General features: G+C 38.8%; 1 protein-coding gene across 1 annotated transcript in view; it reads left to right on the forward strand.

The window, feature by feature from the left end:
• The window catches only part of Oseg4 (intraflagellar transport protein Oseg4), a 337,827-nt gene that overhangs the window by 79,609 nt on the left and 244,517 nt on the right, over nt 1-13,701 (forward strand). Inside the window, exon 6 of the mRNA XM_067152561.2 lies at nt 12,516-12,681. Within this exon, the coding sequence (XP_067008662.1) occupies nt 12,516-12,681 (166 nt within the window). The remainder of the gene's footprint in view (nt 1-12,515; nt 12,682-13,701) is intronic.

A 13,701-nucleotide genomic window follows, 5' to 3' on the forward strand; every position in this document is an offset into this window, starting at 1 on the left:
ATGATGATCCAGTGTGTTACGTACCAGTAGTATCAGAAAATTTATAAACCAGGGGAATGGCATGCTAAAGAAGAAAGTTATCTAACTCACCAGCTACTTCCCATCAATATTCAGGCAGGCTGTTACACTCTGTCCGACTGGGCGAGTTGACCGTGTGGTTAGGGGTGCGCAGCTGTGAGCTTGCATCCGAGAGATAGTGGATTCGAACCCCATTGTTGGCAGCGCTGAAGATGGTATTCCGTGGTTTCCCACTTTCACACCAGTCAAATGTTGGGCCTGTACCTTAATTAAGGCCTAAGTCACTCGTAGCCCTTTCCTATCCCATCGTCGCCATAAAACCTATCTATATCGGTGCGACGGAAATCAAATAAAAATTACTCTGTATGCAGCAGTAATCCTATCTACCGGAGATGAGGGGCAACAGAAGACACAAAGCACATCGCGACAAACAATGGTCAATGTAATGTTATTGTTGATCAGTGTTATGAGCTTTCTATATTGTAGGCCTACACATTTAGTTTTCTTTCGACTCTGTGATTTGTAAAATATTTTATACCGTAAACTGTAGTTTCTTATTCTCCGACTTTACATACCGATTTTCATTAAATACCGTTTACCCATTTTCTCGTTACTCGGCGCTGATATGGACTTAGTAATAAAAATTCAAATTCATGAATATCTTGGTGATCATAGCCAGTACGGTAACAATGTATAAGACATGAATAATAGGAAATTTAATACTATATAACCTTAGTTATCTAGCATTCATCGACTACACTTCTAATAAGAAATATTTGAGAATTACATTTTAGGCCTTGCCCTAAACTACCATTTCACTCAGCGTGAATAAAATAATTTACAGCCTAGACTATAGCGACTTATTTCCTGACTTTGCATACCGATCTTCATCAAGATAGGACTACTAATAACAATATTTTAGAATTAAATTTTAGGCCTTCCCCTAAACTACCATTTTTCTCAGCGTGAATACAATTATTGACAGCCTAGATTATAGCAATTTATTCTCCAACTTTGCATACCCATTTTCTTTAAAATACGACCACTAATAACATAAATAGTTGAGAATTCAATTTTAGGCTTTCCCCTAAACTACCATTGCACTCAGCGTGAGTAAAATGATTTATAGCCTAGATTGTAGAGGCTCATCCCCCCGACTTCACATACCGATTTTCATTAAATTATCTTCAACCGTTTTCTCGTGATGCGTGTACATACATACATACATACAGACAGACAGACAGACAGACAGACAGGCAGACAGACAGACAGAAATTACGTAAAAGTAAAAAGTGCATTTTCTTGTTACTATGGACATGACCGATACAGAAATAGCATTATTTTCAAATTCTGAGCAATGTACAGACGAAACTCTTATTTTATATATATAGATTATTATTATTATTATTATTATTATTATTATTATTATTATTATTATTATTATTATTATTAGTAAATATTTTCCGGTTAATCGAAAAATTTCGTAATCCGAACAGACTCCACTCCCAATTAGTTCGGTTTAACGAGACTCTACTGTAGTAAGATTTATAAAATCTCGTATGTCAGATTCTTGAAGTTCACATAAAAAACAATTGTGAAAATAAAAAGTTAAAAAGTGCAATATTAGAACAATTGAGAATCGCATTTACACAGCGTGTGATTTCTTGAAGATAAGAGCTCAAGTAGTTTTTGAGGTAGCATAAGGTATAAATTTAAATGTTATCTGAACTGTAAGTAATATTATAATAAACTACTAAGTTCAATGTGGAAAAGAAAAAGAGAGAAACAAAGATGTTAATAGAAGATAAAATAGGTGTGGAACAGAATATAAATAATGACTAAAGTAGGTAAAAGCATTTCTTTTTTATTATAGCGAGTGGTTGAATTAGGAGATGATTGATAGAGCGTATCGTTCTGTGATGCGGTTTTATTTGACGTAAATAAATATCACCTGAGAACACGTCACTTCCTTGTATAAATTACTTTATTTACACTGTACGTCACAACACACAATTATACACAGTCGCAAATGACACTATATACAACACTCAATAGCGGAGTACCGTGAAGTCGATTCTGACAAGTACAGATATCAACAACACTGACGCGTGCACTATAACATACTCTCTCTTGAATTCACCGCCTCACTCACTTGAGTCCAATACTCAGACTCCACCTCAGAGCCCAACTGTCACTCCCAGTCCATCACTTGCCTGAGTTCTAAGAACTAAGAACTAACTTCACTGACTGACAGCTCGATATATATACCATCAACACACTAATGGAACACACTCGAAACATCGATCGACCAGCTAGTCGAATGGGTACTTGAACATTCGTTTATATTTACCAACACTCATGGAAACATCTACAACATTCGTAATGTCTCTACATGTATCTGGATAATAAAACCTTACAGTAAGTTTCCAGGACCTTTCATATGTACCAAATATAGTACAATAAGTCTAACATACGAACATTATGGAATTTTCTACTGCTTTCGTCTATCTAGATTTTGTGGTTAAACCATATGTATTTGAGGTTCTACAATTTTATACTACATATTTACAGAGAAACCATATACTAGTCATGTTTAACACTTAATAAAAGATAATTTAGCATTAAATAAAGTATAATTAAAATATATTAAACATACTAATTGAAGGTTTTACACCAGTTATGATGTCGTACCTACAACAATTATCCCCCCTAAAACCTTCAATATCTAACCTGTACATTCCTTATTCTAGGTCTTAAATCATATCTAGGTGTCCTTATATCTATTTCTAGGTCTCTCTTAGCCCTCACTATTCAAATTACACCTAGACTACCTCAATCACACTATCTTCTTGTTGGCGTTGTTGAAGTCCTCATATCACAGCTAGATAGTTCAATCGATGGCCACCACCTTCCCATGGGGGATCCGCTGGGTCTGGCTGACGGTATTCCTGTTCTCCGTAGCAATGATCCTCAGGTCCTCGCGTGGCAGTCGACACTCCACTGACTTTCCCCTTGGTCGTGCCTTTGTGTTCTGCCAGGATGTACGCGTCTTCGTAGTCCACCGGTGTGATGCACGGGAGAGGCTCGCACGTCGTGGTCTTGGTCCTGTTGAGTGTCCTCTTTTTCCGGGGTGCTGAATTCAACGTTCCCACTGGCATATGATTTTGTGCCGGGACTAGTGTCCTGGTTAGGTGGCACCCTCGTTTGTCGGCTGCTGTCGCCACAATGATCCCGTCGTCCCGTGGAGTTGCCATCTTCACGATACCGGAGCCGCCATCAGTGCTTGCAGGCTTCACCCATGTCTCCACAGCTGTCGTACTTCCACACAGCGCACTCGTTGTTTTTGCTGGGCCTTGAACTATGGACTGGCCGATGACCTCGATGTTAGGCCCCTTTAAACAACAAACAACAACAACAAGAACTATGGACTCCACCATCGCCGCAATGATCCCGTCGTCCCGTGGAGTTGCCATATGCACGACGCTGGAGCCGCCATCACTGCTTGCAGGCTTCACTCATGTCTCCACAGCTGTCGTACTTTCACACAGCGCACTCGCTGTTTCCGCTGGGCCTTGAACTACGGACTCCACCATCGCTGTAATGATCCCGTCGTGCCGTGGAGTTGCCATCTTCACAACCCTAACGGTATTACGTATGGAGGCCCTTGTGGCCCTTGTCTTCCTTTGGCCGATAGCTTTATTTTTCGAAGTGTCGGACCCCTTCCATTTTTCTGCTCTGATTAGTGTTATATAGAGGATGGTTGCCTAGTTGTACTTCCTCTTAAAACTATAATCACCACCACCACCACCTCGATTTTACCCTCAAGTTTTTCGGACTGGGCCTGAATTTTACCCTTGAGTTTTACGGACTGGGCCTGGAATTTTTCGGACTGGGCCTGAATCAACGCAATTAGTTGTGCGAACATACTGCATACCTGGTCGTTGGTTTCTTCCTCCGAGGTGACTTCAAATTCGAAACTGTCTGGGTCCTCTCCATTGTCTATCAAATCCTGGTGCAGCATCTCTTGTAAGTTCGCTTTTCTTCTAGCCGTCGGTAAACCTTGGGATGTCAGCGCTTTCCGTAACATCACGAAGCTCATTTGGTCGATCTTCATTGCTGAAGTCTTGAAGTGTCCTGTCACGGTCGCCAATTTATCGTTCTGCGATGCGATTTTATGTGACGTAAATAAATATCACCCGAGAACACGTTCACTTCCTTGTATAATTTACTTTATTTACACTGTACGTCACAACACACAATTATACAGAGTAGCAAATGACACTATATACAGCACTCATTAGCCGAGTATCCTGAAGTCGATTCTGGCAAGTACAGATATCAACAACACTGACGCACGCACTATAACATACTCTCTCCTGAATTCACCGCCTCACTCACTTGAGTCCAATACTCAGACTCCACCTCGGAGCCCAACAGTCACTCCCAGTTCATCACTTGCCTGAGTCGTAAGAACTAAGGACTAACTTCACTGACTGACAGCTTGATATATATACCATCAACACTCTAATGGAACACACTCGAAACATCGATCGACCAGCTAGTCGAATGGGTACTCGAACATTCATTTATATTTACCAACACTCATGGAAACATCTACAACATTCGTAATGTCTCTACATGTATCTGGATAATAAAACCTTACAGTAAGTTTCCAGGACCTTTCATATGTACCAAATATAGTACAATAAGTCTAACATACGAACATTATGGAATTTTCTTCCGCTTTCGTTTGAGGTTAAACCATACGTATCGAGGTTCTACAATTTTATACTACATATTTACAGAGAAACAATATACTAGTCATGTTTAACACTTAGTAAAAGATAATTTAGCATTAAATAAACTATAATTAAAATATATTAAACATACTAATTTAAGGTTTTACACCAGTTACGATGTCATACCTACGACAAGTGGGAAGTGGAATGAAGAAAGGAAAAGATGGGATAGGGAAATAAAGAAGGAGTAGTAGTTTAAGGTGGGGCAGGTGGATGGGTTATTGGTGGTAGAAAATGTGGGTAGGAACCATGCAACCAGATCATTATAACATTTAAATTTATACCTTACGCTACTTCAAGCTCTTATCTTCAAGAAATCACACGCTGTGTAAATGCAATTCTCAATTGTGCTAGTATTGCGCTTTTTAATTTTTTCTTTCCACAAATGTTTTTTATGTCAACTTCAAGAATCTGACATACAAGATTTTATAAACCTTATTATATATTTCTATTGTCAAGTATATTACACTGGATTATACGATTTCACGCCTAGCAACGTTCACAAACTTAATCGTAGAGCTTTTAAAATTTTTCATCGAGTTTCATAAACATTTAAGAGCACAGTGCCATTAGCACATAAGTTTTACTGCTCTCCAAGAACTTACATCTGCCTTCTTTTATATGATTGATCCTTGACCTCTTCAAGATTTTAAGAACTTTCAACGATCAGTGTTACGGCTAAAAGTGATATAATGCTTCTTGAACTACAGATAGTGAAAATTTATACATCACCTATTGTTTTCCTGTGCTTTGTTTTTTATATTTTATGTGATCGGCTGATGATGAGCCGGAAAAGTGGTCAAAACCGGTATCTCTTATAATCAACTAGTAATGTAACATTACATTTCTAATTCTACATGCAGACGTGCCAAGTCTCCCAATTTGAGCGGGAGACTCCCGATTTTTCATCGTTCCTCCCATCTCCCGATTTTCAGAGCAATATCCGTAATTTTCGTATTATTTTAAACTCCCGCGGATTTCCTCGTTCTATCGATATATGGCTGAGAATGGCTGGTCGATAGTAGTTCTAGTAATGATACCAGATGGCAGTATGGGGCACGGTGGTCAGTCATGTGCTCCTCTTTGGTCTATAAAACAGTCATTCTCTTTGCAAGCGAGTCAAGTGAGTAACATTCTCTCTGGAGTAACCTAACCTCAGAAGTAGCACACCATAGCCGTTCTACCCGGGGCAAGACCTGCAGAAGTGCTTGTGTTGTGCCTTAATATTTGTTTTGGCCAAAATGTCAAGAAAGAAATATGATAGCAGTGTTTAAAAGTGCTTATAGGGGAGAGTTTCCGTGTTTGAGCGAATCCAGAAAGGGACCAACGTTCACATTCTGTACTATATATAGGTATGATTTTTCAGTTGCACATGGCGGGAAATGCAATATACTCAAGCATATGCAAATAAAAAAACATAGGGGGAGTGTCCAGTGTGTAGAAAGAAACCAGAAACTGAACTTTTCATGTAAAAACCAATATGTAAATCCTGTGGCGAATGCCGAGGCGTTATTTATGTCATTTATGGTAGAACATAACCAGCCTGTAAATTGTGCCGATCACGCGGGACCTTTGTTTCGCAAAATGTTTCCTGATTCGGAAATCGCTAAACGATGTGGGTGTGCTAGAACGAAAACAGCGGCTATTATTACAGAAATGTGCATGGAAGAAAGGGCGAGTATTGTATCACATTTGCAGGTGAATGCATTTTCTGTTGCTACTGATGATAGGAATAAAAGCGACTTGAAAATATATCCCATTGTTGTAACATTTTTTAGGCTTGAACTCAATGAAATTCAGAGTTGTCTACTCTCTGTGCCTAATTTAGAAGGGGATGCTACTGGACATAACATTGCCAATCTTTTGCCCTCAACTTTTTGGGAATTCTGCATTACATTAAAAACTGCCTAGCTCTTGGTGCTGATAATGCTCCAGTAATGGTAGGATTAAAGAATGGTGTGGCAGGATGTTTGAAGGGGGAAAATAGTAACATAATCATCGTAGGCTGCTCTTGTCACCTAATTAATCTTGCTGCCGAGAAGGGTGCGGCGTGCTTGCCTGTAAATATATAAGAACGTATAATTGATATATTTTATTATCTGGAAAGGAATGCAAAGAGGAAAGAAAAGTTCAGAGAATTTCAGACTTTACCCAACACAGAGATCAGGAAAATTCTGATGCATGTGCCTACTTGATGGTTATCACTAAGAAGGTGTTTAGATAGGATTTTGCTTCAGTGGGACCCTTTGGTTACATTATTCAGGAGTGAAATTGTGAGTAAGGATTCTCAGATGGGAACTTTGAAGACTTACAAAATTCCTAAGTACAGTTTAAGTGCAGATGTGTCTTGTTTGTCTGAAAAGGTTAAGGATTGTCATAACATTTCACCTCACTCCTCAGTTAAAAGTAAAACCTAGTCATCAGTTTCACTAAAAAAAAAATGAAACTACTGATGACACTAAGAGCCATCCATTGTCACGTGAAGAACGACTTTTCATGTTCCTTTCATCAAATTTACATAAATCGTTTTGCCTTTTTCTCTCAAGTTTTATGGATATCTTTGAGAATCCAAACGTAGCTCTTCAGTCAAGTATGCCGCACATCCACTTATTGAGGTCAGTTTTGGAGGAATTATTGAAGAGTGTGATTGGCAAGGTTTTTGAAACCACACGTTATTAAAAGATCCTCCTCTCTCCTTGATGTAGATTATTATACTCCAGAAAATCAAACGGATGATTGTGATCTGATGATAGGGAGCTCTGCGTTATTTTAGTGAACACCTTGAAGTCTGAGGAAAAGTGCATATTCTTTAAGTCTGTTAGAAAGTGTTTCTCGCCGGGCTGAGTGGCTCAGACGGTTAAGGCGCTGGCCTTCTGGCCCCAACTTGGCAGGTTCGATCCTGGCTCAGTCTGGTGGTATTTGAAGGTGCTCAAATACGTCAGCCTCGTGTCGGTAGATTTACTGGCACGTAAAAGAACTCCTGCGGGACTAAATTCCGGCACCTCGGCGTCTCCGAAAACCGTAAAAGAGTAGTTAGTGGGACGTAAAACAAATAACATTATTATTATTATTATTATTATTATTATTATTATTATTATTATTATTATTATTATTATTATTATTATTATTATTATTATTATTATTATTATTATTATTATTAAAGTGTTTCTCTTCATCGTGTGACTGAATGGTACACAAATTTCCATTCAAAGATGAAGTTTTAATTAATGCAGAAGTTGCAAATATTTCTGCTATAAGTAAGGCATCATTTTCTAGCCTTTCATTAACAAGTGTCCGAACATTTTGACTAGTGAAACGGAACATTTGGATAAAGAAACTGATATTCTGCACTCCCAGTTCTGTAACTTTCAGCTCGAAGAAACAGACCTGGCAAAAGGAAGAATTGATGTTCAATGGGCATTGGAAGAAGCTGATGGTGTACTTAAATATGACAGACTCTGTAAGGTGATGCTTGCTATTTTCTCAATTCCACATAGCAATCCAGAATGTGAAAGGAGTGTTAGCAGAGTCACAAAGACAAAAACACAGTTCAGATCCTTGCTGTCTGAATGGAGAAACTTTTAACCTTGAAATCAGTTCAGCAAGGCAAGTGATTTGAGCAAAAATTTAGTTCCGAGTTTCTGAAGAGGGCTAAGTCAGCTACTGGTGTGTTGAACAACAATTAGTCGTAATGTGATCAAGGATGAGAAGTCACATGTTCCTACAGTTCAGGTATGTCCAGTATTTAATATTCACATGTAAATGATGAAAAATATATATGTAGTCCAAGTAGAATTGTTAATGTATTGAATTATAATGAATTTGTACATGTTCTGCCATCAGTGATGTGTCGTAATACATCGCGATTCGCTGCCAAATTTCTCCTGATTTTTCACTTTTGAAAGTTGGCATGTCTGTACATGTATTGAAAAGGCTGAACCAGTATATAACTTCTTTCAATTTAACTGTCATTCGTTAATCATTGCCCCAGAGGAGTGCGACAGGCTTCAGCAGCTGGGACAATTTCTATCCTCGCCGCTAGATGGGGGCTTCATTCATTACATTCCTGACCCGGTCAAATAACTGGAAACAGGCAAGATAGCTTGTCCGTAAAGCCAACAGTTTGCTTTGCTTGACACTTAGTCATTGTTGGGGTACACTTGTATGATTAACTCATTAACCAAGGAGAGGGTCATGCCCAGTGAAGGTGGCTGCTCGACATCGCTGTTGACCATGGTCAGTATACCCTCTCTCTCTCTCTCTCTCTTTTTTTTTCCTCAACATTTGAGTAAGTCAGAGTATTCTTGTGCAAGTAATCCCCTCCCCAGTTGAACTCTCATATTTGTGGCAAGCGAGGATGTTTTTACATGAGTCCAGAGGATGGATTGCCTCAGGCTGGTGTTTGCATTGTGAAATTCATATTTTCCATACTCCACTGATGTAAATTCTCTTTTTAAGTTCAGCTACATAAAGAGTTTTTCTTATTCAAATATTCTAATAATAATCAGAATAGCTCGGTGCCTCTGTTGATCTGGGTAGAGTCTGGTGGAAGTCACCAGAAAACAGGAATATGATTCCACCCATTAATTTTGTGTTGTTTCTTACGTCTTGTAGCATGCGGTTAACTTCTATGCTTTTGAGTTTGCCACAGTGCATTCATTCCATACATTGAGAATACAATCTCGCAGCACTTTTGCTGTATTGCTGTTATTTGAGATTCTCCACTAACGATTCTTGGTGTGGTCAAGATCAGTAGGTATTTTGTACATGGAAAGATCTGTCTGACCCTTGGACAGCAAAGTTGCCACTCTGCTAGTGAACTCCACCACAAGAGCTATGTTGTCGTCTCAAATAGTAGCCAAAATCAGATTTAATACAAAAGTTTTCTGGTGCCTCCTGGGGCATCAATGGAAAACATTTCACAGGACTTTGATTTGATGCTGTTTAGAACTTGAGAATATATGTTTTTCTGCTCCATAGTTAGTTTTGGTTCATTTTCTCTAGGATAAAATTTTGCATTTCTAAAGCACTGTAGCTTGTTTCAACCATATACTCTTTATTCAATTTGCAGTGCCAGAAAACCGTATTGACTAAAAGGATTCCCAGCAATCGAAATAATGAAATCCTGAAGAAGTACAACAGTTTTCTATGTCAAGACGTACAGTATGTGAAAAAAAAAAAAAAAAACCAACCCTATTTCATAAAATCTATAACGCAGTTAGTAACATCCATATGAATGAGAGCAAATGGAAGAATCAGAAAAGTAAAGAATAAGCTATCCCCTGCACCACACAACCTGAAGTTATCACTCACATATCTCACAATGCTTCTGCAAGCACCTCCACACACAATGGCTATTGGCATGCTATGGGGAGAGCATCGCTGCTCTCTCTGCTCTTTCATCATTTATAATTTTTGCTCTGCTATTTATATAGTTGACCACCCATGCACCCATCATGCTGCGCCTGCGTGCCAAATCCCAACTGCATCCGACACTACTGCGAAACATAACATTATTAACGACATGTATGTATAATCATTGTGCATTGTTGAACCTATGAAATAACTAAAATACATTCTTATTATATTTTTATATGAAAGAAGAAACTGTTAATTGTAATTTGTATCGGGGTCATATCATAGTGCAATAAACCAACCCCCCCTCCCCCCCCCACAGCACTTAACGCCCTTGAAAGGGCTTTGGCCTGCCCAGCGACCGCTGCTCAGCCCGAAGGCCTGCAGATTACGAGGTGCCGTGTGGTCAGCACGACGCATCCTCTCCGTCGTTATTCTGGGCTTTCGAGACCGGGGCCGCCATCTCACCGTCAGATAGCTCCTCAATTCTAATCACGTAGGCTGAGTGGACCTCAAACCAGCCCTCAGGTCGAGGGAAAATCCCTGACCTGGCCGGGAATCGAACCCGGGGCCTTTGGGTGAAAGGCAGGCACGCTACCCCTACACCACGCGGCCGGCCATAGTGCAGTGGTATCTGGACTTAATGTAGCCTATCCTGAGCACATTGAACTTATATGTACATGAACTGAGTCTCATAGAAGAATACTCATATGAGCGCAAGTACATTTCAAACAAATCTTATTCTGAATCGTGTTTGTATACTCCATTTGTTTGGAAGACACTTGATGCAAATAACTGTGTCACATGCAGAGACTAAAAATCATGCCAACACAATGTCTTAGTTGTAATATTTGATCTCATGCTGGTGGGCACATTGTCAACATGTTCTTGAAGCACTTGGTGGTGTTGAGTTCACTCGAGGGTTTGGCACAATTGCTGGACAGGGAAGGAACAAGTGATGAACACAATTTTACCAGCATGAAGCATTATTGCCAATTCTCTGCTACCGATCATAACAGGTCATAGCTAACACATTGCTTGTAAACTATGTTAATGCTGTAGACTGAACTATGTGACAACCCCATTTAGAGTGGAGGAAATAGAATAACACCCACGTATCCCCTGTGTGTCGTAAGAGGCGACTAAAAGGGGTTCCATGGTATCTTAACTTGGGAGCATGGTATGCCGACCATGGGGCCCTGAGCTAGTCCTGACATTGCTTCCAGTTACTTGTGCCAGGCTCCTCACTTTCGTCTATCCTATCCAACCTCCCTTGGTCAACTCTTGGTCTTTCCATTCCCAACAGTGTTCAAGCATTCGAGACCTGTTTGTAGTTATGCTTATTTAATCCTAAACAGTCAATTTGGCGTAGATTTCTTTTTTCTGCCACTGTTTCCCTTTCTCTTGTGTGAAATTGTGCCAGTCTGTTCATCCCGCTGAATAATACAATTTACTATGCATATACCAGCACAAAATTTAGAATTCAGTAGCTATATCTTTATGTGTCATAAAAGTATTCTACAATAATGCTACAATCACATTCTGCTTCCTCGGAGTCATATCCATTCAGGATAGGTATTTCAAAAGTACATGCACTTTTAACCTAAAACAGTATTGTCACACAGAGCAATTACTATTCAATCAATGAACAAACAGTACTTAGAAACTGTGCAGTCTAGGAATAAGTAATGTGTTGCCAACCCTTGGGAAAATTCAGATTAATTCACATGGATCTGTTTACTGTGTAACTGTAATTGCTCTTGGTTTTTGTAATGTTGCAGTTATAATTAACAGCAGTGTAACCTACTGTACTGTTTACATTAAATGTGTTATTCTCATCACTAACTGGAGAGCAATATCTATCCTTGGATATATTTTTAAAATAATAACTTCTTTGTTTACAATTATAGAGTCCACCTGTTAGAAGGTGTTTATTTGGTGGTTTGCAGGCTTTCCAGTCATGATTAGAAAATCCACACAGAATGTGCTGATCTCTCTGGCCTAAGCAGGAAACTCTATCTACAGGAAGCACTCAAACTCATATCAGCTGATGATGAGAATACTGCTGATCTCATCATTCATTCGGTGTGGGAGTGGATTAGTCAAGTGCATTTAAATTTCAGGTTTTCTGTTGGTGTTGTGTCCATTTCAGTGTAATAAATTAATTTTTGTTGTATTTTAAAAATATTTTTCAAATTTCCTCCTTGAATAAATAGTTTTATTTTCATTTTTGTTTCCACTTAATTTGTTCTGAGAAGGTGATTGCTACTTTTAAAACAAAAATCACCACAACCACCACCAGTTAACCTTACATTTTTCCTTAATGAGCTCAGTATGTTCCAGATGAAGCTACTGATCCAATGCCTTCCAGAGATGCCAGGTCCCATACAGGTTGTTGGACTTCACTGGTATGATGGCCGATATGGCTATGTCGAACAGGATTGCCCCGTCTTGGCTATCTGCTATCAGAATGGATGTATGCAGATCATGAGAGGAGAAAATGATGATAGTGAGTATATTCTTGTGAAGTGATAACCAGGACAAACAGATTGTACCCTTCTACATGAAACTTTATAGCCCAAAATATCTTTAACCCTAGAACTGTCAACTGTTGTATATTCAACATTTGGTCCCTCCTGTATTGGCACTCTCAAATATTCGACATGTTTGCATTTCTTCATGTAATTTCATCAATTCTTCAACAGATATCATGACAGTCTACTGTTGGTCATTCATGCTGTCCACAGCAGCCGCGAGTTCAGTTTCATTTCTACCTACAATTTCTTTGGGCGCAATTTCACGACAATAAATGAGTGCAGTTTTCCGACAATCTGTTTGAGCACCATTGATTTAGTGTTTGTAAACAAACCTTCATGGACTCTGTTTTGCTATTCTATTTCATTTTATTTCATAGTTTTCTATTTGGTGCAACTTTTTTCCTTCTGTATATATAGTTATTTGATTGATTATATACATTTTTTAGTAGTGTGTGTGTGTGTCTAAATATGGCTTCTTTATTATGTAAAATTAGTCATAATATTAATAACAATTATAATAATCGTATGGCCTCAATTACCGTGTGCAGACATTTTAATTTGATGCCATTTGGCTGTCTGCTTGTCAGATCCAACATTCCGTTTTACTCTAGGCCTACTAGATGGCAGAGTTAACCGAATCTCTATTGGGCCTCCATGGCTGAGTTTTAATGAATTTTGTCAGGTAAGTACCCAGTAGTAAGAATGAAGTAGTGTGAAATGTGTTGGAAGGAGAAATTGATGGATCTGACTTTGAGGATACTGAGAATGAACCAGCAGATTCTGAGTTGGATTAGGAATGTATATCAGCTATTTCTTTGCATCAGATATAGGAAAGTGAAAGTGATGCCGAGCCAAAAGTATGAAGGTGTAGTGAGCAACATGGTGAATTAAAGTAATGATTGCATGTCAATACATTTTTCCTAATATTTTCAAAAATATACTTCTCAGAGTGATGAAACGTTTGTTTGTGCTTTACAGATACATTATTGTCA

Source organism: Anabrus simplex, chromosome 8 (assembly GCF_040414725.1).
Source record: "Anabrus simplex isolate iqAnaSimp1 chromosome 8, ASM4041472v1, whole genome shotgun sequence".
In the NCBI taxonomy this organism is placed as follows: Eukaryota; Metazoa; Arthropoda; class Insecta; order Orthoptera; family Tettigoniidae; genus Anabrus; species Anabrus simplex.